Consider the following 24,276-nt stretch of genomic DNA (forward strand, 5'->3'; position numbering starts at 1 on the left):
AGGGGCTCCCTGCCCCCCAGGCCCTGGGATTCCTCTCAGTGGGTGCAAGGTAACCTCCTGCTCTGGCTAGCACATTTACAATTGATTCAGGGAATAGCCACGTTAACCCCTTCACTGCTGTCAGAAAGTGCTGTCAGAGAGCGGTTTCTGCAAGAACGTCCCGACCTGCTGCAGGTGAGGCTCCGCGGGTTGTATCAGGCATGGCAGCATCCAAAGGACAAAGCGAGATTCCCCTAGCCATGCTGCCTGGCCCCTCCTCCAGCAGTGAAACAGTTAAAACCAAAGCCCTGTTTCTGTGGGTAAATAGTCCAGCCATACCCGCACCTGCTGCGTCACCTTGGCCTGACAGGGAGAGGCTGCCAGGGGGCAGGTGATTGGTTGTGGGCCATAGGGAGGGGACTTTCCCTCAGGGTGCGCTAGGTGCTGGCAGCCTCTGTCCAGGCACACGGCACTGGGCTGCCCCACGAGCGTGGACTAATGCAAGCTCAGGAGAGAAGCACCACGGTGTGACCCCAAAGGTCTCCTTGTCGGCAGCACAGGTGAGGTGCAGGAGGGTATTTCCTTACAGAGTCTGGCAGCTTGGGAAGTTCCTGTAAAGTGCAGTTCTGGGCTGAACAATGACTCTGTACAACCCTCCCCTTCTCACCCAGCCAACCTGCTTCCTGTACATATCAGAGTCTGAGCTTGGGGACTTTGCTCTCCAGTTAGCACCACAGCTCCAGCCCGGCTAAGGGAGAGGGCGTGTTCTGTTCCCTGTTGTGCATCGTCGGTGGGCTAGCAATATTAAGTGTGGTCAGTCATCCCTGTGCAAACCAGTGCAGCCCTAGCCCCTTCACTGGGTGTGGCGGAGAGCAGAGTGTGGCCTTTGGCTATAGGGAGGCTGCGAGAGATGGAAAGAGTCTAGGAAAGAGCTTGGCTGACAAGTCAGCTGAGTAAAAGACCCCACTAGAAATCACAGAATCATAGACTTGTAGGACTGGAGAGGACCTCGAGAGGTCATATAGTCCCATCCCCTGCACTCATAGCAGGACTAAGTATTACCTAGACCACCCTGACAGGTGTTTGTTTAATCTGCTCTTAAAAATCTCCAAGGATGGAGATTCCACAACCTCCGTAGGCAATTTATTCCAGTGCTTCACCACCCTGACAGGTAGGAAGTTTTTCCCAGTGTCCAACCTAAACCTCCCTTGCTGCAGTTTAAGCCAATTGCTTCTTGTCCTAGCCTCAGAGGTTAACGAGAACAATTTTTCTCCTTCCTCCTTGTAACAACCTTTTAAGAACTTGAAAAAGGTTATCATGTCCCCTCTCAGTCTTCTCTTCTCCAGACTAAACAAACCCAATTTTTTCAAACTCCCCTCATAGGTCGTGTTTTCTAGACCTTTAATCATTTTTGTTCCTCTTCTCCGGACTTTCTCCAATTTGTCCACATCTTTCCTGAATTGTGGCATCCAGAACTGGACAAAATACTCCAGCTGAGGCCTACTCAGCATGGAGTAGAGCAGAAGAATTACTTCTTGTTGATGGCACTCCTGCTAATACATCTGTCACGGAGTGTGGGGGAGTCCAGGCCCTGCACCCCTCTTCCTGGGATTCACTGAGACTCTCAGCCAGCCAGTAAAACAGAAGGTTTATTGGACAACAGGAACACAGTCCAAAACAGAGCTTGTGGGTACAACCAGGACTCCTCAGTCAAGTCCTTCTGGGGGAGTGGGGAGCTTAGACCCCAGCCCTGGGGTTCCCTGTGTTCCTCCACCCAGCACCAAACTGAAACTAAACCCCCCCAGCAGGCTCCCTTCTGCAGCCTCTGTTCACATTCCTGGGCAGAGGTGTTACCTCCCCCTCCCCCTCCTGGCTCAGGTTACAGGCTCTCAGGTCTCCCACCCCCAGGGCACATTTCCAGGTCAACACTGCTGTGTCACATCCTCACAACATCCCCGAATGATGTTTGGTTTTTTTGCAACAGTGTTACACTGTTGACTCATATTTAGCTTGTGGTCCACTATGACCCCAAGATCCCTTTCTGCAGTACTCCTTCCTAGGTAGGTTTCAGAGTAGCAGCCGTATTAGTCTGTATTCGCAAAAAGAAAAGGAGGAGTTGTGGCACCTTAGCGACTAACCAATTTATTTCAGCATAAGCTTTCGTGAGCTACAGCTCACTTCATCGGATGCATTCAATGGAAAGACTGTACTTTATGCATCCGATGAAGTGAGCTATAGCTCATGAAAGCTTATGCTCAAATAAATTGGTTAGTTTCTAAGGTGCCACAAGTCCTCCTTTTCTTTCTTCCCAGGTAGTCATTTCCTATTTTGTGTGTGCGACTGATTGTTCCTTCCTAAGTGGAGTACTTTGCATTTGTCCTTATTGAATTTCATCCTATTTACTTCAGACCATTTCTCCAGTTTGTCCAGATCATTTTGAATTTTAATCCTATCCTCCAAAGCACTTACAACCCCTCTCATCTTGGTATCATTGCAAACTTTCTAAGTGTACTCTCTATGCCATTATCTAAATCATTGATGAAGATATTGGATAGAACTGGACCCAGAACTGATCCCTGTAGTGCCCCACTCGTTATGCCTTCCAGCATGACTGTGAATGTGAACCACTGATAACTACTCTCTGGGAACGATTTTCCAACCAGTTTTGCACCCACCTTACAGTAGCTCCATCTTGATTGTATTTCCCTAGTTTGTTTATCAGAATGTCATGTGAGACAATAACAAAAGGTTTACTAAAGTCAAGATACACCACATCTACCACTTCCCCCTATCCACAAGGCTTGTTACACTGTCAAATTGTTCTTGACAAATCCATGCTCACTGTTACTTTTCACTTTATTATCCTCTAGATGTTTGCAAATTGATTGCTTGATTATTTGCTCCATGTGTGCCAGATCACTCCCTCTGCTATTCAGGAGCTCAGGCTCTGAACACAATGATCCTTTCTGGCCTTAGCGTCCGAACTCTATAGCTCTATGCAATGGGAAAGGTTTGGCCAATGACATCCTCTCTTCCAAGAAGTACACAGTAAAACCTGACCGTAGAACACTTGTACCGACTGCATTTCGCATATTCTAAGGCCATCTGCCCCCAACAAAACAATACAGCAAAATGCGCTGTGCTTCACGCCCTGTTGTGCAGTGAAATGCTGTGTATGTTCAGTAAACAGCAAGTGCAGAAACCACAAAACAAGGGGGAACAACTGTGAACTCCTACTAATGGAACCTATTTCCAATGGTTGTGTCTGGTGCTGGGCAGTATTAGATTTAAAAGGCTGACCTCCGATCACCATAGTATCAGAGCACCTTGCCATCATCAATCGGGAGCATTAACCCCATTGTACAGATGGGGAAACAGAGGCACAGAGTAGATTAAGCAGCTTGGCCAAGGTTATGTAGGGAATCAGTGGTTCAGCTGGGAACTGAACACAGGGGTTCTGTGGCCTTAGACAACATGCCTTAGAACCACGGATCCTGCTTGCTGGCTTTTCTGTTTCTGTTTATTCCAGCCCAACTCCTGACCAAGCAGAACCTACGCAGCAGGTTGGATGGCAGAGAGGGAGGGGAGGTTGCACAGCATAGTGTCTTTACTCAGCTGTTGCATGTATTAGGCAGGTAGGCCATTGCACAGGTAAAATCAGACTCTGTCATTTTCTCACACTGGGTCTACTGCTGTGATTTCTCACTGAATTTTAGGTCCTGATCCTAGAAGGAGCTGAACACCTCTTGCAATCAGTGGGAGGTGCAGGTCTGTAAGATTTCCTGGGGGCTCTCAGCACTCTGCTGGATTGGGTCCTGAGGTTGTCACACATGTTCTAGTGCACAATTAATGTGAGCATGTCTACAGTGCATTGACATGGGTATACTGAGCCTAGTGACTTTCAGACTATCCTTTGGTGCTGGATGGCTCTTTGGGACAGGTGGCCAGGATGTGTTTCTGGGACTGGTCCAAGTTCTTTTGCAATAACTATGTACAGTAACATGTACCAAATGTGTTTGGTTAACTACTCTGAATTCATCGGGGAACTGGACCACACATGAACGGAGTACATGACAGATAATGGCTATGCAGCCTTACCAGAGTCTAGTGATGCTTCTGGGGGTTCCCAGGGTCTGCTGTGCAGCACAGCTCTGGCCTTGTTACAGCACTTATAGCTTGAGTGAATAATGAGATGCATCGGGGATGAGGTCCTGACAACCTGCAATTGTCTGAGCCATGTAACCCTCAAGGAGGGAGGATGATTATCTTGGGAGGTGTAAGGGGGAATGGGCCTAATTGTCTTCCTCTTTGATCCTTTCTAGTTACAGCCATGCATCCCCTTCTTGATTTCACTCTGTATGTACATGAGGGTAACTCAGGGACACAGATAGGGCCACCTTCCCACTCTGGCTAGGGGACCAACTGTGGGTTAGCTCACATCCCTCTCCCACTCCAGTAAGGCAGGAACCGGACCCTTCCCAGGCCAGCCCTGCATTTGGAACATTTCAATCTAGAGCGAGCAGAGCATTCTAGGGAAGGTGCCTCATGGGCCCCAAGTGGAAGGCCTGGCCATGATGGTCTAACATGCCTCTTCCTTTGCTCACTGCTCTGATTAATTGATTCTGCCAGGTGCACAAGGATGGGGAATCCCAAAGGGCTCAGAGAGTCGCTCAGACCCAGTGCCCCAGTGGTCTGCAGTTCCTGCTTGACTTAGAGAGTGGAAGTGAGAGGCAATGTTCAGACTGTGGCAGGAGGGGAAGTGATGGGGCAGCAAGAGTGGGGGTGGAAAACATTGGCCTAGAAATGCCAGGCTGTGAAGCTCCTCGTCTTGCGGCCTGAGAAGTGGGAGGAAGAGGGTGTCTGCCAGCAGACTGTGATCGAAGGGGCCCCTGGAGAATCCTAGGGAGAGCCAGTGCTTTGGAGAGCTGAGGATAGCTCGTTCAAGCCCACCTGGGGCTGTTAGCCTCACAAGACCCATCATATGGAGCTGGTCCCTCTGCCCAGATGGGCCTGAGACATTAACAACAAAGCTGTGATCAGAAAAATAGGAAGGTGATTGGGAAGTTCTCTGGCTTGTGGTACCTGCCAGGGCTGGTGCTGGGGTTAAAGATGTGACTGATCTCACCCGGGGTCCTTGTTCTAGCAGGTCACCATGGGAAGCAGTCCCAAGGCAGTTGCTGTTGGGTGTCTCCTGGCAGTCATTGTTGTTTCTGGCATCATTGCTCTCATCCTGGCGGCTGTGGGTGTGAAGGGTGTTTACCTGCCTCCAGGCACCAAGGTAGGACCTGTGGCTGTAGCTCAGGTATCCAGCCAATGCCCCATCAAGAGTTAAGCTCAGGCCTTTACAGGAGGTTTGGGCATGTTTGGGGTTTGTCAGTGAGGTGAGGGAGATGCCTGTACACAGCCCTATAGCCTGGCATGGCTAGGACTCTGGGCAACAAGGAGGCACAGCACTGCCCCTAGCGCCTGGTTCACAGGAGACAAAATCTTCCCATCGCCAAGCACCATCAGAGGTTTCCCTGCTAGCTCACGCAGCAGGGGCTTGTGGTTTCAGAGCCAGCCAGACATACTGGCTTTTATCCCTGATGCTGCTCCTTGGGGGGTCTTTACACAGCTGCCACTGGCTAGTCTCTGCCCCTGGCCTCTGAACTTCCACTGCCTGCCAGTCCCCACCAGCTCCCTGTATTACCTTGCAAGGTGAAGCTGGGTCCCAGCTATCCCCTCCAGGCTGCCTCCCTGGGGACAGTTGGAAAATCCCCAAAACCTGTCTGTAGCAGCAAGTGCTCTCTGACCCCGTGTCCCCTTCTGGCTCCTCCTTCAGTACGGGATGGTGTTTGACGCCGGCTCCTCGCACACGGCTCTCTACATCTACCAATGGCCAGCGGATAAGGAGAATGGCACCGGCATCGTCAGCCAGGCCGAAGCCTGCACCGTGCAAGGTCAGCGTGGTCAGATGTTTCTCTGTTTCTCCTCCCTGAGCCCTCCCCTTAGGCTCTGTGCTGGGCGTACTGCAGAATGGGAGAGCTGGCTTGGAAGAAAGGCTGTGATTGGTTGCTGAGCTCAGTCTGTGACACTGGAGAAGCCATCTTTATTGGGGGAACAACCTAGAGCAAAGGGAAGACTTTACCCACAGGTTATTTGCACACACACAGACCCAACATTAAGCAGGGCAGTATGACAGTCGCTTAACTGGGGTAGCCTGGCTTTACATGGGGCTGGATTACCAGTGAAATGAGTTTGCTGGTTCTCAGTCCCAGCCCCCTCAATGTTTGTCCATATCCCAAAATCACTGTTCAGCTTTGACACAATGGTCAGTCTGGGCATGAGACGCCCAGGGCTGGGCTAGCGGGGGGGGGCGGGCTGCAGATCGAGGTTGAGGGGCATTTGCACAGCAGGGGTGGGGGGACCCAGAAGTGGACCAGCAGGGCAGCTGAGGGTCAGAACTGAGGTGCACTAGCAGAGCTGAGTGAGGACCCAGAAGTTGCTGCTAGTTAGGACTGAGATGGATAAGCAGAGCTGGGTGGGGCAAGACTGGGACAGAGAGGTGTATTGCAGCACAGGGCTGGGGGGGGGCAGCACAGTGACAACTGGGAAGCTTAGCACTAAGCTTGTCTTTAACAGTTTAACAGCATTAAAACAGAACCCTTGGGGTGGGCAGAGCAGCGCAGGGAGTGTTAGCCCAGCACTCCTGGGGTAACTGACTAGCTGAAATCAGCATGGACCATGCCTAGTGCATGTGTGAGCCTAGAATGAAGCCCCAGCAAGCACTGCTGGGATCCCATAGATTCCTCTGCTTTAGAGCTCTGGATGAAAGACAAGGCTCCAAAGCCACAGGGAGCCAAGTTATCAGTTAAGTGAGCTCAAACCAAAGGTCCTGTGGGTGTGAGTGAGCTTGAATTAGTGGAACTGTTGGTCCATTGGAATCTGGGGAAGATAAATATTGACATACCCATTCCAGCTCCAGTCTCGGCCAGTGGGAGGGGCTGAGCTACTCTCATTGAGATGAAATCCCAGAAATACAATCTCAAAACAGAATGAGATTTTAATTGAGGCAAACAAACAGCCATGCCACATACATCATGAACACAACTATTCGTGCCCCTGCACATATTTACTCTGTATATTCTTCCCTGCAAAGCTAACACCTGCCTTTCTCCTCCTTATGTAAACAAGGACACCCCAACAAGTGGATTCATTTACCGGAGCCAGATGGCAATGCCGCCAATTGCACAGATCATGTGCAGATTTAATGAGCGTGATAATCACTCCTAGCTTCACCCTCTCCTCCAAGGTGGGGAGCTCTGCCTTGTGCTCTTTCTGGCTACCTGAGGTCTTTTCAGATGGTGTGACCTGCAGCCCGATCAGCTCTGAAAACTGCCTCAGCAAGACCATCCCTGGGGAAGAGTGGTACCGGCCAAGAGCTTCGCCAGCCAATGGGAGAGCTTGTTGGGCTCACTTTAGCTTCTGGGGAGAATGGGGCACGTTCAGTCCTGGTGTCACCCATAGATAATGTGTCTGCCTTGGTTACCTCAGAGCTGGATTCAGCTCCGTGACTGGATGGGACAAGGCTGTTGCTGGCTGTTCAGCTCCATTTGGTAGCTCCATTGTGCTGAACAATCCAATATTTTCAGGGTCTGACCCTCGCTGTGAGCTCTCCAGCTCCGGGGCACCAGGTAGCCATTGGGCCGACAGGGCCCATGTCCAGGGACCCCAGCCAATTGGGGTCCCCCAGAAAAATGGGTGCCTCCATGCCCCAACCCATCCACCTGGCGCTCCTGCCGGGGAGCGGTGTCAGGGCATGGGGGCTTGCCCTGCTGTGCCTGCGCTCCTGGCACTTTGCCTGGGAGTAGGGGAAGCCCCCGCACCCCGCCCCAGCTCCCCAGCAGGAGTGCTGGGAGGAGCGGGGGGGTGGACTGCAGGCAGAAAGGGTGGGGAGGGGCCCCCACTTGCTCTGGCCCAGGGCCCCACAAACCCCTAATCTGCCTCTGAGGCCAGGACCTGGCAGCGTTGACAGTCCCTGTCTCAGGGGCCCGGCTGAGCTCAGGCTCTCACTGGGATGCTTTATTCCAGGACCCGGGATCTCCAGTTATGCTGAAAACCCTGCTAATGCCGGAGCCAGCCTGAGGGCCTGTCTGGACAAGGCCATGACAATCATCCCTGTGGAGCAACAGAGAGAAACGCCCACCTACCTCGGCGCTACCGCAGGCATGCGGCTGCTGAGGTACCGGGAGTGACTGTGAGGAGGGCAGCTCCGCTCAGGGAAAGGCCGGTTCCCCACCACACACGGGCCTGTGCTCGAGTGACCACAATAAATACACACCAACCAGTGCCATGGAGCTGGGAATGGGGGAGGGGCACTGGGAACTCCTACTGCCCATGCAGGGTGGTTCTGGCAGAGGCCCCGCCAATGGGGCAACCAGCCGCTGTAGGAGAGGAGAGTGGGGGATCAACAACTAGAAGGGGAGGGTACGGCAGTGGCAGTGAGGTAGGAGGGGGCCATTACTGCTAGCTGATAGATTAACCGTTCACCTCTTTATCCATGTACAAACCAGCGCTGCTCAGTGGAGATGGTTAGGGCATCCCTGATCCCTCCATTCTCAGTGACACATGATTGGTTGATCTTTCAGTCCTTCCCTGTGTTCCCCTTGTCCTCCTGAGAAGAGACATGTAATCAGATGGAGGAGGGTTCTCACCCTTCTCCTAAGCATCCCAGCTGTTTTGCTATAGATATTAACATCAGTATCCTTGAAACCACAGTGGAGTGCCGCATGCTAGGGGCAATCCTTCCTCCACTGCAGCCCCCATGCGTGCTGTGCTGTGCCGATCAGGGGCCCAGTGGAATCTCTCCCCTCCCCATTTGCAGGAAGCAGAACAGCACAAAAGCCGACCTGGTCTTTGCAGAGGTCTCCAAGACCATCCAGCAGTACCCTGTAGATTTCCGTGGCGCTCGGATCCTCACTGGGAATGAGGAAGGATCTTTTGGCTGGATCACAATCAACTACCTGCTGGAGACACTCATCAAGGTCAGTGCCTGGGCAGAGGGGGAAGGGCTGGGGAGTGACCTTGGCTGGCTGGGCTGCTCCTTCTCTAGGGAAAACGGATCGGACAAGGAGCCAACATGGCAGGTCATCTCAGCCCAGTTCATATCCCAGACGTGCTCCCTTCTCTGGCTTGTCCCAGCTTGGCTCCAGCTGGGAATTTCCACACTACATGGGAATCCTGTAGCTGGCTTCCTGACACCCCTGGCATGGGAGCAAACCTCTCACAAAGGAAGCTCGTGTTTCATTTGGTAGGAGAGCTCTGGTGTCTTTCCATAACAGGGAAACCTTCAAATAGCTATAGCTGCCGTCAGCATTGCATCCATGGGGTGCTTGGACTCAGGGGGGCCCTGTCCTGTGCCAAGCCATGGCATCTGCATGCAACAGAAGGCCTTATCCAGATAACTGGAGGAAGGTAATGCCCCCTGAGTGAAGCCCAGAACCCTGTTAGCATTGCCTCCCCCTTGGCCCAGTGCAGTAGTGAAAGTTTGCTCTTTACATCTGTGTTGACGTTTGTAACAAACTCATGCAATTTCAACTTAAAACCCAGAGGTGCTTTTCCTCTCAGTCAGTTTTGGAACCTTACAGATTTTGGAACATAATATTCCTACTCCTGTAGGTTGCCTTTGCTGCTGCTATCACCTACAAAGAAACTACGCAACGTTCTTTCATATGGCCAGAATTTCAGCTGGCATAAATCATTTTAGTTCTTTTGCAGTCAGTGGATCTAGGCTGATGTTCAGCAAGAGGAGCTGGCCTGCAGCTGAGGATCTAGCCCTGTGCACCTTGGCTGGGCATTGAGATCAATGCCCTGCCACTAAAGGTGTGGCTAAATAGTGACATGGCAATCAGGAGGCCATCGCAACATCTTTAGTAAGTGATGAGAACTTGGATTTTCTTCAGCCTGAATTAATCCTTAGTGTGTCGTGGGGGCAGTTCTCCTTTGCAGGGAAGTGGATACGGCCTCAGTCAGCTGAGGTTCTGGGAGCTCTGGATCTTGGAGGAGCTTCAACCCAAATAACCTTCCAGCCCAGTGGTACCATTGAGGACAACAGCACCAAAGTCTTCTTCCGGCTGTATGGGACCAACTACTCCATTTATACCCACAGCTACCTCTGCTATGGGCGAGACCAGGCCTTGAAGATGCTGCTGGCAGCCCTAAGGAAGGTATAAATAATTACAGTATGAGGCATTAGCATTTTCCCCTTCACTTTCTGTAGGTCACTATCTTATAGTCAACCCCTCATAGACCTGGTCAACAATTTTCAATCAAAAAGAAATTTGGATGGGAAATGTCTTTTTGATAAAATGGAAAAAAAGTGAAAAAAATTGTTTTTTGTCAGAAAATTGGAGGCTTTCCTTTAAAAAACCCCAAAAACTGATTCCCCCCTCAGGTTTTAGCTGCTACAAACTGAAAAAAAACCCATCAGTTTGGGGAGTTTGTTTTTTTTTTTTAATTCAAATCTGAAAAATATTCATTTTCACTGAAATTTTTCATAGGACAAAAATTGATCCCCAGTCTCTTCTCTACCCCAGAGGAGTCCTCCTCCAGTCAGACCCATGTGACACATGCTTCCTGCTTCTGGGCAGTAAGTAAGCTGTACCATGATTGGTAGCAGAGAATAGCTGAAGTGCCAGAAGTCTCCAAGGCAGGTGCACACTTGACAGCTGCCAAACCTCCAGGTGCCCCTGTGAAATGCCCCTGCTCTGCTGCTCAACTGTCTGGATACAGCAGAGTGAAACACACATGCCATGGGGCTAACTAGAGCAGCTGTGTCCCCGCAGCACACACTCGCTGCAGTGCTTCCAGTGGAAAGATAAACGCCTGATGGCAGCACAACAGGCCAGGGCAGGGGCAAGAGCAGAAGAGTGCCGGACCCTCCACTCAGTGTTTAAAGAGTTGCAGGCTGGCATATACTGAATCTGGATGAATCCGACAACAGGTGACTAACATGTAGTGGCCTTGCCCTGCTGTTATTTGTGGCTCACTTTATTCTGTTTCCCACCAGCTTATCCATGAAAATGTCCAGCAGCTTCTCAAATTTTAGCCTCAATGATTATTTTTCTGGAATTTATGCCAGATACAATGTTTGTGAGTCACATTTTCTTATTTACCTGTTCTTAAGTTTGTCATCCAGTCAGGGAGTTCCCTTCTCCCTCCACCACACCCCACTCACAGCTGTTGCCCCTGGTCAGTGAAGACCCAGAGTTCAGAGGTGCATCTGTGAGAGTTCACCTCCCACACTGGTGGGGAGGAGGGGGAAGGCCCCTTGCTCTCTCCACTGTCCAGGAGCTCACTCCGGCATCAGCCACTCTGCTGGCCACCCACCACCACCCAAATCTCCACACTCTGGGATGCCTTGAGGACCACCACTTAATACAGCTCTCAGTGTTTTCAGCTGTTAGTGTGGGAGCCTCACTATTAGTGCAGACTGGGCAGTCACTTGCATCAGAGACATTGTCCCAAAGCAGGTGTAATACTTAGACCTGGTTATCAGTGACTTCAGCTCTTCTGGTCTGCAGCAAGACTCTCAGTTGTGTCTTAATAAGGTCTGTTATTACACACCAGAGAGAGGAAAAACCAAATGGTTTCTGCAAAAAAAACACAAAAAAGCCCAAGGAGTACTTGTGGCACCTTAGAGACTAACAAATTTATTGGGCATAAGCTTTCGTGGCCTAAAACCCACTTCATCAGGTGCATGCAGTGGAAAATACATTAGGAAGATATATATACACAGAGAACATGAAAAAATGGGTGTTGCCATACCAACTGTAACAAGACCAATCAATTAACGTGGGCTATTATCAGCAGGAGAAAAAAACCTTTTGTAGTGATAATCAGGATGACCCATTTCAAACAGTTGACAAGAAGGTGTGAGTAACAGTAGGGGGGAAAAATTAGCATGGAGAAATAGTTTTTACTTTGTGTAATGACCCATCCACTCCCAGTCTTTATTCAAGCCTAATTTAATGATGTGCAGTTTGCAAATTAATTCCAATTCAGCAGTCTCTCGTTGGAGTCTGTTTTTGAAGTTTTTTTGTTGGAGAATTGCGACTTTTAGGTCTGAAATTGAGTGACCAGGGAGGCTGAAGTGTTTTCTGACTGGTTTGTGAATGTTATAATTCTTGACGTCTGATTTGTGTCCATTTATTCTTTTGCGTAGAGATTGTCCGGTTTGACCAATGTACATGGCAGAGGGGCATTGCTGGCACATGACGGCATATGTCACATTGGTAGATGTGCAGGTGAGCGAGCCTCTGATAGTGTGGCTGATGTGATTAGGCCCTATGATGGTGTCCCCTGAATAGATATGTGGACAGAGTTGGCAATGGGCTTTGTTGCAAGGATAGGTTCCTGGGTTAGTGGTTCTGTTGTGTGGTGTGTGGTTCCTGGTGAGTATTTGCTTCAGGTTGGGGGGCTGTCTGTACGTGAGGACTGGCCTGTCTCCCAAGATCTATGAGAGTGAGGGATCGTCCTTCAGGATAGGTTGTAGATCCTTGATGATGCGCTGGAGAGGTTTTAGTTGGGGGCTGAAGGTGATGACTAGTGGCGTTCTGTTACTTTCTTTGTTGGGCCTGTCCTGGAGTAGGGGACTTCTGGGTACCCTTCTGTCTCTGTCAATCTGTTTCTTCACTTCGGCAGGTGGGTATTGTAGTTGTAAGAATGCTTGATAGAGATCTTGTAGGTGTTTGTCTCTGTCTGAGGGGTTGGAGTAAATGCGGTTGTATCGTAGAGCTTGGCTGTAGACGATGGATCGTGTGATGTGGTCTGGATGAAAGCTGGAGGCATGTAGGTAAGTATAGCGGTCAGTAGGTTTCTGGTATAGGTGGTGGTTATGTGGCCATCGCTTATTTGCACTGTAGTGTCCAGGAAGTGGATCTCTTGTGTAGACTGGTCCAGGCTGAGGTTTATGGTGGGATGGAAATTGTTGAAATCCTGGGGGAATTCCTCGAGGGCCTCTTTCCCATGGGTCCAGATGATGAAGATGCTCAGCTCTTGTCCCCTAATGCTCCTACTCTACTTGAATATGTCATCAATGTAGTGTAAGTAAAGTAGGGGCGTTAGGGGATACAGACTAACATGGCTACCACTCTGAAACCTGTCACCAAATGGTGTCTGAGACCCTTAGGAAGCACCCACACCACCAGATACTTGTCCCCACCCTCACTCAACTCCCCTGGGTTTTGGCACCCCAGGATAACAACCCCATGGGTGGCAGGTGAACCGTGGGCTTGGGGAGGCTAGTCCCTGGCCAGCCTGTTCCCTCTGCCTGGGGCTCTACCCATCCTGCCCCGCTTCCCCTGCTGGAGCCCAGAGCCCGGAGCACCTGGCAGGCAGGCAGACAGGCAGCACAGCCCCCAGCCCAAGCCCCAGAGCAGCAGGCAGGTGGTCAGGCAACTGATCGCGGACCCCAGCGCAGCAGGTGAGCAGCACCCCCACCCCTCCCGGAGTGCCAGGAGGTCAGGCAGCACGACCCTCATCCCTGGGTGGGCGGGCAGTGCAAGCACTGGCTCGAGCCACCTGGAGTCCCTGGCTGCAGGCCAGTCCGCACTAGCCCCAGCCCAAGGCAAGGACACCGGAACCCTCCCAAAAGTGGGGGGGGGGCGCAAAGGCCCATGCCCGAGGTGGAGGCAGGCAGCCTCCTACCTTTGTCCCAGGCTCCACACCCAGGGCAGGTGGAGGGACCCAGGCTCTCCACAGCTGCCTGCACAGCTCTGGCCGATCCAGCTCTGGACGGAGGAGGGCGAGGGGGCCACAGCAGACCCTCTCCCTGCCTGTGGTGTGGGGGGCTGGAGCAGTCCCCAGCCCATGTCCCCGCCCACCCGGGGAAGGAGAAGAGTCCATGACTCCGCAGCTCCCCACACCTGCCCGCGCGGCTCTTACCATGGCTGGGCTGCAGCTCCGAGCCCCCAGCTCTCCCACCCCAGAGCCAGGTCGGGGAGAGTCACGTGGGTAGCTGTGGGGAGCCAGCGTGGAATCGTGGACCTTCCCCAGGCAGCCGGGGACATGGGCTGGGGGTTGTCCCCCCCGCACCGCAGGCAGGTGGAGGGTCTGCCATGGCTCCCCACAGCTGCCCAGGCTCCCTGACCGGGCACCACGCTGGCCTGGCTGGGGGGTGGGGCCACGGGGGGAAAAGGAAGGGAAGGGGGCGAGGTCCGCCCCAGCGAAAAGTAGACGGGCCAGGCGGTAGTGGGAGGGCTATGGCCCCCTTACCCCCCTGGTTCCAGTGCCACTGGCCCGGGCCCCAGCCAAGACCCACCGCAGAGCACAGCGGGAAACAGGAGGGCCCTGGGGGTGGAGTGTGGGTGGGGCCATGCAGGCAGTTTGGCTAGGCTGAGCCTATGAACAACCCTTTATTACCCCTGCCTCCAACAGCAAAGTGCCTGGTGATCCAACACCAGCCCAAAGCGATCACTGGGGCAAAGCAGCGCCAGCCTGCTGTGTGCCTCGGTAGAGTGGGTGTGTCTGTGCACACAAGGTTGGTTCATGAAGTCGTCTTTGCCAGCTCTCCCTGGATGTCACGCTAGAGCTCATGCAGACCCTGTGCACACCAACAAATGGGTAACCAAACTATAAATGGCTCTGACTTGCCAGAGAAGAGCGTGAAAATCTCTGAGAGCATCAGAAGATTGTCAAGTTGGGTGGACAGGGACTCTTTCATACAATCATAGAATCATAGAATATCAGGGTTGGAAGGGACCCCAGAAGGTCATCTAGTCCAACCCCCTGCTCGAAGCAGGACCAATTCCCAGTTAAATCATCCCAGCCAGGGCTTTGTCAAGCCTGACCTTAAAAACCTCTAAGGAAGGAGATTCTACCACCTCCCAAGGTAACGCATTCCAGTGTTTCACCACCCTCTTAGTGAAAAAGTTTTTCCTAATATCCAATCTAAACCTCCCCCATTGCAACTTGAGACCATTACTCCTCGTTCTGTCATCTGCTACCATTGAGAACAGTCTAGAGCCATCCTCTTTGGAACCCCCTTTCAGGTAGTTGAAAGCAGCTATCAAATCCCCCCTCATTCTTCTCTTCTGCAGACTAAACAATCCCAGCTCCCTCAGCCTCTCCTCAGAAGTCATGTGCTCTAGACGCCTAATCATTTTTGTTGCCCTTCGCTGGACTCTCTCCAATTTATCCACATCCTTCTTGTAGTGTGGGGCCCAAAACTGGACACAGTACTCCAGATGAGGCCTCACCAGTGTCGAATAGAGGGGAACGATCACGTCCCTCGATCTGCTCGCTATGCCCCTACTTATACATCCCAAAATGCCATTGGCCTTCTTGGCAACAAGGGCACACTGCTGACTCATATCCAGCTTCTCGTCCACTGTCACCCCTAGGTCCTTTTCCGTAGAACTGCTGCCTAGCCATTCGGTCCCTAGTCTGTAGCGGTGCATTGGATTCTTCCATCCTAAGTGTAGGACCCTGCACTTATCCTTATTGAACCTCATCAGATTTCTTTTGGCCCAATCCTCCAATTTGTCTAGGTCCTTCTGTATCCTATCCCTCCCCTCCAGCGTATCTACCACTCCTCCCAGTTTAGTATCATCCACAAATTTGCTGAGAGTGCAATCCACACCATCCTCCAGATCATTTATGAAGATATTGAACAAAACCGGCCCCAGGACTGACCCCTGGGGCACTCCACTTGACACCGGCTGCCAACTAGACATGGAGCCATTGATCACTACCCGTTGAGCCCGACAATCTAGCCAGCTTTCTACCCACCTTATAGTGCATTCATCCAGCCCATACTTCCTTAACTTGCTGACAAGAATACTGTGGGAGACCGTGTCAAAAGCTTTGCTAAAGTCAAGAAACAATACATCCACTGCTTTCCCTTCATCCACAGAACCAGTAATCTCATCATAAAAGGCGATTAGATTAGTCAGGCATGACCTTCCCTTGGTGAACCCATGCTGACTGTTCCTGATCACTTTCCTCTCATGTAAGTGCTTCAGGATTGATTCTTTGAGGACCTGCTCCATGATTTTTCCAGGGACTGAGGTGAGGCTGACTGGCCTGTAGTTCCCAGGATCCTCCTTCTTCCCTTTTTTAAAGATTGGCACTACATTAGCCTTTTTCCAGTCATCCGGGACTTCCCCCGTTCGCCACGAGTTTTCAAAGATAATGGCCAAGGGCTCTGCAATCACAGCCGCCAATTCCTTCAGCACTCTCGGATGCAACTCGTCCGGCCCCATGGACTTGTGCACGTCCAGCTTTTCTAAATAGTCCCTAACCACCTCTATCTCCACAGAGGGCTGGCCATCTCTTCCCCATTTTGTGATGCCCAGCGCAGCAGTCTGGGAGCTGACCTTGTTAGTGAAAACAGAGGCAAAAAAAGCATTTGCCAACTGCTTTTCTTTAGAGCACAGAGCAGGCAAAACAAAGACTTTATCTGTGAAACTGAGCAAGTACTAGAGAGAAGCCCCAGTGAGGCAGGGTTTCCCTGTCAAAGCGAGAGATGGTTTCCCTTCTTTCTCCTATGCCCTGGAAACTCCCAGAAATCCCAGACGAGGGTGTGACTCATAGTTATGTGATTTATGACTCCGTCTTCCCCGCACGCCCTCTTGCTGGCTAGTCCTTAGACTTGACTCTGTGCGAACAATCGACAGCAGCACCCAGTGGCTTGGTGGGAAAGGGAGACCAATAGGGGCAGATCCTATAGCCCAGTCAGCTACACAACAGTTCTCTCTCTGCCTTGGGATTTGTATTAACCCCTCGCATGCCACAGGAGCTGCACCATGCAGCCAGCAATGGGGGAGCTGCATAGGTTGCAGCAATGTGGTGTTGGATTTTCCACCCATACTCTGGAGGATGGCAGCCCACCATGTGTCACCTTTCTACTCCTGAAGTCCTTCCCCTGACAGCCTGGCCCCACCCACACGTTTCAGGAGGCAGCAGCGAGAAGCCATGGATGTTACATTACTTCTTCCTTTGACACACCCCAACCCGGGCAGTGCTCTGGTGTCAGAGAGACTATCCCGTGCTCCCCCCAGGCCCTGACACCCAGGGCTGCGTCCTGCGCAGGGCACGTGAGAAGGGCTGTGCAGAGACATCCGCACAAGAAGTGGCAAGCAGGAAAGCCCAGCCCTGGTGCTGGGATGAGTGAGGCCTAAGGGGGAGGTCTGCCAGGCAGGGCCTCAGGATAAGGCTGGTGCTTCGGTCTGCTCTTCTTAACCTGCATAAGGGAGCTGTTGTGCAAGGGGGTAACTCAGCACGGGTCAGTGCACAGGTGACAGCCAGGGGTAGCTGGCTTGAGTTCACTCATACCCCTGTTTGTACTGAAGGATAGCCCTGAGCCCCCCCTTGTGTTCTGTGCGAAGACGTGCAGGGTCAAGATCCTGGGATCTGGGTCCTGACGTCTCACAGACAGCAGTGAAGCTGGCTCCCAAAGAGGCATGACCTTGGATGTGCTGGGGATGGACAAACCAGGAGGAGGGTTGGGAAGTGGAGATGGAGGCCAAACCTCAGTTTGGCCTGGGTGGGTTGGGGCTGAAGAGCTCCAGGAGGAGCACGTGACAAAAGCAAAGAAGGGTGATGTGTCAAAGGGGCAGTGACTTCCTCGCCATCATCTGTGTGCCATCTCTGAGGCCAGGCAGGGCCTGGCCTGAGACTAGCGGGGGAGATGGTCAGATACCCAGACAGCCCCAGAGTGGGGTTTGCATGGGCTTTGTGACCCACCCTATAGCATTCTATACCAGGATAGGGTTTGCAGTCTCAAATACAATGGGATGGATAAGAAAACCCATAGGACAGTTCTTGTTTTCTTCTAAATCCTATAGGACTTTCCTATAAGGGTTTAGCTGCCACTCTCCCAGAAGCTCCAGACTGGAGGGGATGGGGGAGAGGTGGGGAGGGGAGGGGTTTGGCTGCTATCCCAAGCCTGAGCACTGCTAATGGGTTCCCCTCTCTCTAGGAGAACCTCACCTCTCAGCAGATCTCCCACCCGTGCTACCCCAAGGGATACGAGGAGAACGTCACTGCCGCTGCCCTGTATGACAGTCCCTGCGTCCCGGCACCAGTTGCACATGACCCCAGCCAGATCCTCACGGTGCGGGGGACAGGGGCCCCAGCGGAGTGCAGGAGTGCCATCCAGAAACTCTTCAACTTCACAGCGTGTGGGGCCAACAGGACGTGCGGGTTCAACGGGGTCTACCAGCCGCCGGGGCATGGGCAGTTCTTCGTAAGGGAACCTTCCCTTCTATTGTAGCTGGCTACCACACTGGTGGGAGTAACACTCTAAAGGACTGAGGAGATAGATAAGGCATCAGCTAAACTGGAGGGAGGCTGTATCACTATGTGTGTGTAACCCGCAGCTAAACTTGACCTGGGACAAATGCTGAGATCCCCATTAGGAACCACGAAGCTAGGGAGGACATGTCTGAAAATCTGATGCACCTATGTGCAGGGGCTGTTCTTCCCCAGAGGAGAGGATGGGTCACGAGCAGAGTGAAACAAACTCACCCCATCTCAGCTCTATGTGCCATTCATGGCTCTTAATGTAATAACGCTGCCTTCTACCTTCCAGCTGAATCCTCCCGGGGGTCACTTCTGTGATTTGTCTGCCCTGGGAAACACTCATCCCACTGAGGGGCCCAAGGGAGTTGTGCCATTAGCATGGCTTACGGGGGCTATGCACTGCCAACCACAGCTGAGGAATGAGGGGCACTTTCAAAGCAGCCCTTAGTATACAACAAGTGCAGCTCCCCCAGTTTTGTGCTAGAGCCAAGGCGTGTCTGCACATGCATGTTTGAAGCTAACCATGTTGAATCATATCTCCATGTGTGATCATAAGAGCATCAGAGGCGCTCTGCACATGGATTTGAATATACATTTAATTGTTATTGGGTTCATTCTTGTCAATGCATCTTAATAGCACTCTTGAGTATGGTATGGGAGCATCTTTCGTTTCCATGTGTGATCAGACACAATTCTCTTAGTTTTCTTTTTCCAAGTAAACAACAGCAGAAGCAAAAGCAAAGGAAATTCCATGCTAAGCAAAGAGGATTATTACCACTTTGTGCTTAGTCCTGGTTAGGGAATAGATATTAAAATCTATTAACTTAATTGAAACAAAATCCATTAACTTAACTGAAACAAAATCTTGCAATCTTCCCTGAAATCCACACATCAGCCCGTGTTTTTAGGCCAGCTCTGGCTGTAAATCAAATTGTGAGAATTTAAATGTATTAAAAAAAAACACAGAAAACAGGCAATTTGATGGTATAGTTTAGCTCAAGATGCAGCTTGGGCACACTGGCATGGGTAGCAGGAGAAAAGTTTGCATGTTGACTGCCCATGCTGTACCCAATCTATGGCTACAAAAGAATTTCAGTCTCTTGTGCTGTCGATCTCAGACTACATTCACAAATGCAAAAATAATTCAGCTGTGATGTAGCCCTTCACCTTAACCATGCCCAGACTGCAAAAGCATTAACTTTGCTTTGCACCTACAAACGTAGAATTTGTATGAATCTTAACATGTGGTACTATAGATTGCATACTGATGCCAATCGAGACCACAGTGACATTGCTGGGAGACTTTCCATTGACTACTGCAGGCACTGGTTCAGGTCTCTAGTGCCCAGTCCTGAGATCTACTCTTGGTTCCGTTGTTGACTATCATTGTCACCTAGGCCAAGTCACTTCACCTCTCTGTGCTTCAATTTCCTCATTTGTGAAATGGTGCTAATAATGCTGGCCTGCCTTTGATGGGGAGTGAGGAGAAATTCATTACTGCTGTGAAGCACTTTGGGGTTCCCCTTGGATGAAGAGTTCTCCAGAAGGGAAAGTTAATTATTGTTGTTATGCTCCTCTGCAGCGTCTTCTGGAAGGACACAGGTTTAATGTCTCCTCTTCTTGCACAGGCCTTTTCTGGATTTTACTACACCTTCTACTTTCTGAACCTGACTAACGGGCAGCCCCTGAGTGTCATCAATGCCACCATCTGGGGCTTCTGCACTAAAGGCTGGAAGGAGGTGAGATTCTTGTTAGTAGCAGCCGAGAGCTCAGCCCATGTTTGTCTATTATCCTGTGAAGCCCCTGAGTTGCACGACAAACCGTCAAAGCAGAGGAGCTCTGAAGGCCCATTAGCAGGTGGGAGTCACACTCCGCACATCCTGGCAGAAAGGTTTGTCCTAGCAGTGTACAGGGAGTGAGCGGTTAGGAAGTGGGATGGGAAGGAGCTATGCAGGGCTCTCAGATCTGAACTGCAAAAAGTGCCAGGCCCTTTGGATCTCAGCTTCAGTGTCAAAGTACTGGCCAAGTCAGCACACTACTAAAAAGGCTCTTGGGTCTGGGCTTCCTGCCCCAGCTGTGGTTTCTGCACCAGTAACTGGGGGCCATATGGGCTGCTGGCTAAGCAATGGAGACAGACACTTCGGCTGTTTCATAGAACTATATCCTGCTTGTTCCCTTTTGTTCCACCACTGGGGAAGGTGGGCTTTTTGCAGGCCCCTTGCTAACTGCTATTTGCGGTTGTCTGTCCCAATGGCTCTCTCAGCTCCAGGCCAGCTTCCCACAGGAGGAGAGTCACAGCCGCCTACACAATTACTGCCCCTCGGCCTTTTACATCCTGACACTGCTACACGAGGGTTACAAATTTGACGAGCAAACGTGGAGCAACATCCATTTCCGTCAACAGGTAAAGAGCCATTGTCGGTCCGGCTTGTGCAGCCACCTGGCAGCAACTGCCATTCCTCCCAGTGTCGCTGTCTCCAACCTTGGCCCCAGTTATCACTACACAGTGTGAGAATTATGCCCACTAATGCAAATGGCTATTCACCTGCACCTGGTAACTAAGAATCTGACCTGCTGAGTTCAGAGTGCCCTCAACTCCAACTGGTTCGCCTGGGAATCAAGGGCACTCAGCATCACACCAAAAGCGGCCGCACTTAGCAGGATTGGGCCCTGAAGTGGCTTGATTCCGGCTACATCCTTCCTCCTGGCTGCAGATCTTTGGTGGTAGCAGCAGGCTATGGTGTGCTGTCATGGAAAGTTCTGCACTAGTGGCCACATGGCTTCACCACACGTTCCCTAGAGACCACAGGGCCAAATTCTGTTTTCCTTTACACTGGCATAAATCCAAATGAACCTCATTGATTTCAGTGGAGTCAGATAGGTGTAACAGCAGGCTTCTGCCACAGCTGGCTGAGGTAGTCAGAGGTCACAGGAACATTGTGGGGGGGATGGAAGTGTGCAGAATGATGGCAGATTTGTAAGGGGAAAATAAAACTAAATCATCCATCAGAGGGGTCACTGCAGGGGCAAGGTCTGCTTCTGAATCATTGCAATGGTTCCAGTCCCAAAGGAGAGTCACTGCTTGTGACCCCAAAGGCCCCAAAGGCCAATGATAATGAGGGCTGGCCTTCAATGGCCAGTTCGGGGTACAGAATCCAAGAATGGGGCAGCAGGAGGGACGCTGGGAGAGCTGCATTGGGGGACACTAGCAATGAATATCTGTGTAGGGCTGAATCAGTCCTCTGAGAGGAGCACCACTTCTACTGCCCCCGTAGGGGCTGGGGGGTCAGAAGAGGATGCCAGGCTCCTGGTGTACTGGCTCCTGCTGGCTGCGTTTGCATAGCACAGTGACCTCGGGCACAGCCACGGTAATGGCACTCCTGCATAGGGATACCTCTTTGATGCACGTGGCTTCAGAGAAGCCAAGCTCCAGCTAACTGGGCCGGACTGTATTAGTCTCAGGGACCAGAACCTGCAGAGACAGGCACAAGAATTTCTCCCCCACAAGCTCTGGAAGCAGCAGGGGCTCTGGGCTCCAAGTATGTTGCCAGCACAGTAAAGTGCTCGCTTGCTCTTTCCCCGGGCAGGCTGCGAACACGGACATTGGCTGGACCTTGGGCTACGTGCTGAACCTCACCAACATGATCTCAGCGGAGGCCCCCGAGCAAGTGAAAGGGCAGCAGCGCGGGCTCTGGGCCGCCACCATCTTCTTCATCGTCCTGACTGCTGCAGCAGCACTGCTGGCCATTCTCATCCAGTGCCTCTGGAATCCCACTTAGCAGCTCAAGTCACGGACGGAGAGCCCCTCCCACCAGCCCAGGAAAGGGGAAGTGGCACAAGTGATGGGGAGTGTGAGGAGGCCTTCAAGGCACTCGCCATCTCTTCAGGATGTCTGCCTGGTTCCTCTCAGTGAATGCCGCCCTCCAAAGAAGGCTGAGGGGGGAGCTGATCAGTGTTTAGAAGTACCTCCCAGGGGAAGAGCTCTGTTCACAGAAGTCTCTTTAACCAAGCAGACAAAGGATGACTGAGAGCCAGTGCCTGGAAACTGAACTAGACCAATTTGGACTAGAAATAAGGCATTTTTTTAAAATAGGGAGAATAATTAATCATGGCCTAAATATATGGGGGAGTTTCCCATCGCGTGACATCTTTCAGTCGAGATTGGCTGTCTTTCTAGACATGCTCTAATCTAGCTCACTTAGAAGCCATGGGTACAACGCTGGAGTGCAGGAGAGTGGCTGGACGGCCTGTGTTAAACAGGAGGTCAGGCTGGATGATGCTAATGCAGAAGAAGGAGGCATGTAGGCACAGATCCCGAGCGTGAGAAAGGCATGTGCAGATCAGGATGGGGCCCTGTACCTTTAAGTCATGTAGCCTGTTAGTCCTTTTGTGCCTGGAATGACGCCCGCAGGTGTGTGGCCGCACTCTGGCGAGACAACAGCAGCCTTCTCCAGGGCCAGCTCTAGGCACCAGCAAAACAAGCTGGTGCTCGGGGCGGCCCATTTCTAGGGATGGCATTCCGGCGCTGGCCATGCTGGCCCTAGAAATGTGCCCCCACCGCCCCAGCTCGCCTCCGCCTGCTCCCCTGAGCACACTGCCGCCGCTCCGCTTCTCCCCCGTCCCTCCCAGGCTGGCCGTGCCAAACAGCTGTTTCTTGCCTGGGAGGGGGGAGAAGCCGAGCGGCAGCGTGCTCGGGGGAGGCGGCGGTGGTGGAGCGGAGGTGAGCTGCGGCGGGGAGCGGTTCCTCTACTCCCCCCAGTTACTTCCTGCACTCCCCCCCCCGCTCACCTCCGCTCCGGCTGCTCCCCTGAACGCGCTGCCTCCCCCTCGCCTGGGAGGGAGGGGGGAGAAGCGGAGCAGCGGCATGTTCAGGGGAGCAGGCGGAGCGGAGGTGAGCGAGGGCGGGGGGTTGTGGGGGGGAGCCGCAGGAAGCAATGCGGGGGGAAATGCGGCATGCCTGGGGGAGGAGGCGGGGCTGGGGATTTGGGGATTTTGAGCTGAACACTGCGAAGGCTGCTTCCACTGGCCCTGCACGGATTATAGATTTGATTTAAGTAAAACCCCACCCCAAAACCTCCACTCTAGGCACACAGACACCTCTTCACAAAAACGCTCCCTCCAACAGCATCACAGGCTCCTACCCAACTAAACCAACTCCAAGGGACCAGCCAGGAATCCCAGCAACAGAGAGAGTCGCCCCACCCCAACCAGCCAGCCAGCCACCCCCTCAGCCCTTGTGAGGCGTGGTTTTTACAGCACCCCCTAAAAGTTAATGAATTCAGGCTCTTTTGGTCTAAGGGGAGGAACAAGAGCCAGACAAGGAGCCCTCCTGCTGGCAGCTTTCTCTTCCAGGCTGCAGCTCACGTGCCTGGGCTAGCCATGGCTATGGCAGCAGGGCATGGGCCAGGCAGTGCAAGGGGCTGAGTGACCCTAGAAAGGGTATGCCAGGTACAGGCTGTGAGTGACCTTAGAGAGGCTGTGCCTGCCAGTGGCCCTGGGGTGGGCAAGGGTTTGAGGCAGCATACAGTGGCCTGGACCAAGAAGAGGCCCTGCAGGGTGGAGGGCAGGAGTGTCCTGCTCCGCCTGTTCCAGGTAAGCACCCTGCAGCGCTGAGAGGCCAGTGTCCGTGAGCTGCAGGGTCGGGGACGGAGCCACTGCACAGAGACCCGTGCTGTCAAAGACGCCTGGTGTACAGGGGCTGCACAACCCTTCAGAAACCTGTGCCAGCTGGAAAGCCTAGCACAGCAGAGACAGTGTGTGATCTCACAGGGCCCTGAGCCAGGGGAGGACTATTAAGGATTGATGGGCTGAGCAACTCCCCAGAGGCTTGGGCCAAGCGAGAGGCCAGGCAGGAAGGAAGGCCAAGGGAGCTCCCTCAAGCCAGTAGGGCTGAGTGAGCTCCCAAAGGCTCACGCACTGCGTGGCTGATGGGCCGAGAGAGCCCCAGGGGCTGGTGCCCAGGAACCACCCTGCAGTTCCTGGGACACTTTTTGCAAAGTAGAGACCCTAGGTCAC

At 52.4% G+C, this 24,276-nt stretch overlaps 1 protein-coding gene across 1 annotated transcript; it reads left to right on the plus strand.

Moving 5' to 3' along the window:
* Positions 1 to 403: 403 nt before the first annotated feature.
* On the plus strand, positions 404 to 22,292 carry LOC141999747 (ectonucleoside triphosphate diphosphohydrolase 8-like). The gene is made up of 10 exons (XM_074973485.1): positions 404 to 539; positions 5,123 to 5,257; positions 5,801 to 5,918; positions 8,050 to 8,200; positions 8,843 to 9,002; positions 9,954 to 10,184; positions 17,939 to 18,205; positions 19,890 to 20,000; positions 20,525 to 20,665; positions 21,849 to 22,292. The coding sequence occupies exons 2-10, from the start codon at positions 5,132 to 5,134 to the stop codon at positions 22,038 to 22,040; spliced, it is 1,497 nt and encodes a 498-aa protein (XP_074829586.1). The 5' UTR covers positions 404 to 539; positions 5,123 to 5,131; the 3' UTR covers positions 22,041 to 22,292.
* The last annotated feature ends 1,984 nt before the right edge of the window (positions 22,293 to 24,276 follow it).

Source organism: Natator depressus, chromosome 16, assembly GCF_965152275.1.
Source record: "Natator depressus isolate rNatDep1 chromosome 16, rNatDep2.hap1, whole genome shotgun sequence".
Classification (NCBI taxonomy): domain Eukaryota; kingdom Metazoa; phylum Chordata; order Testudines; family Cheloniidae; genus Natator; species Natator depressus.

What these genes read in the sequence shown, in the direction of transcription:
- LOC141999747 (XM_074973485.1), top strand. Translation starts at nt 5,132, where the DNA reads ATGGGAAGCAGTCCCAAGGCAGTTGCTGTTGGGTGTCTCCTGGCAGTC. An exon ending in GCAGGCATGCGGCTGCTGAG is followed by an intron (nt 8,201 to 8,842) that starts GTACCGGGAGTG and finishes CCCCATTTGCAG; the next exon opens with GAAGCAGAACAGCACAAAAG. An exon ending in ACATCCATTTCCGTCAACAG is followed by an intron (nt 20,666 to 21,848) that starts GTAAAGAGCCAT and finishes TTCCCCGGGCAG; the next exon opens with GCTGCGAACACGGACATTGG.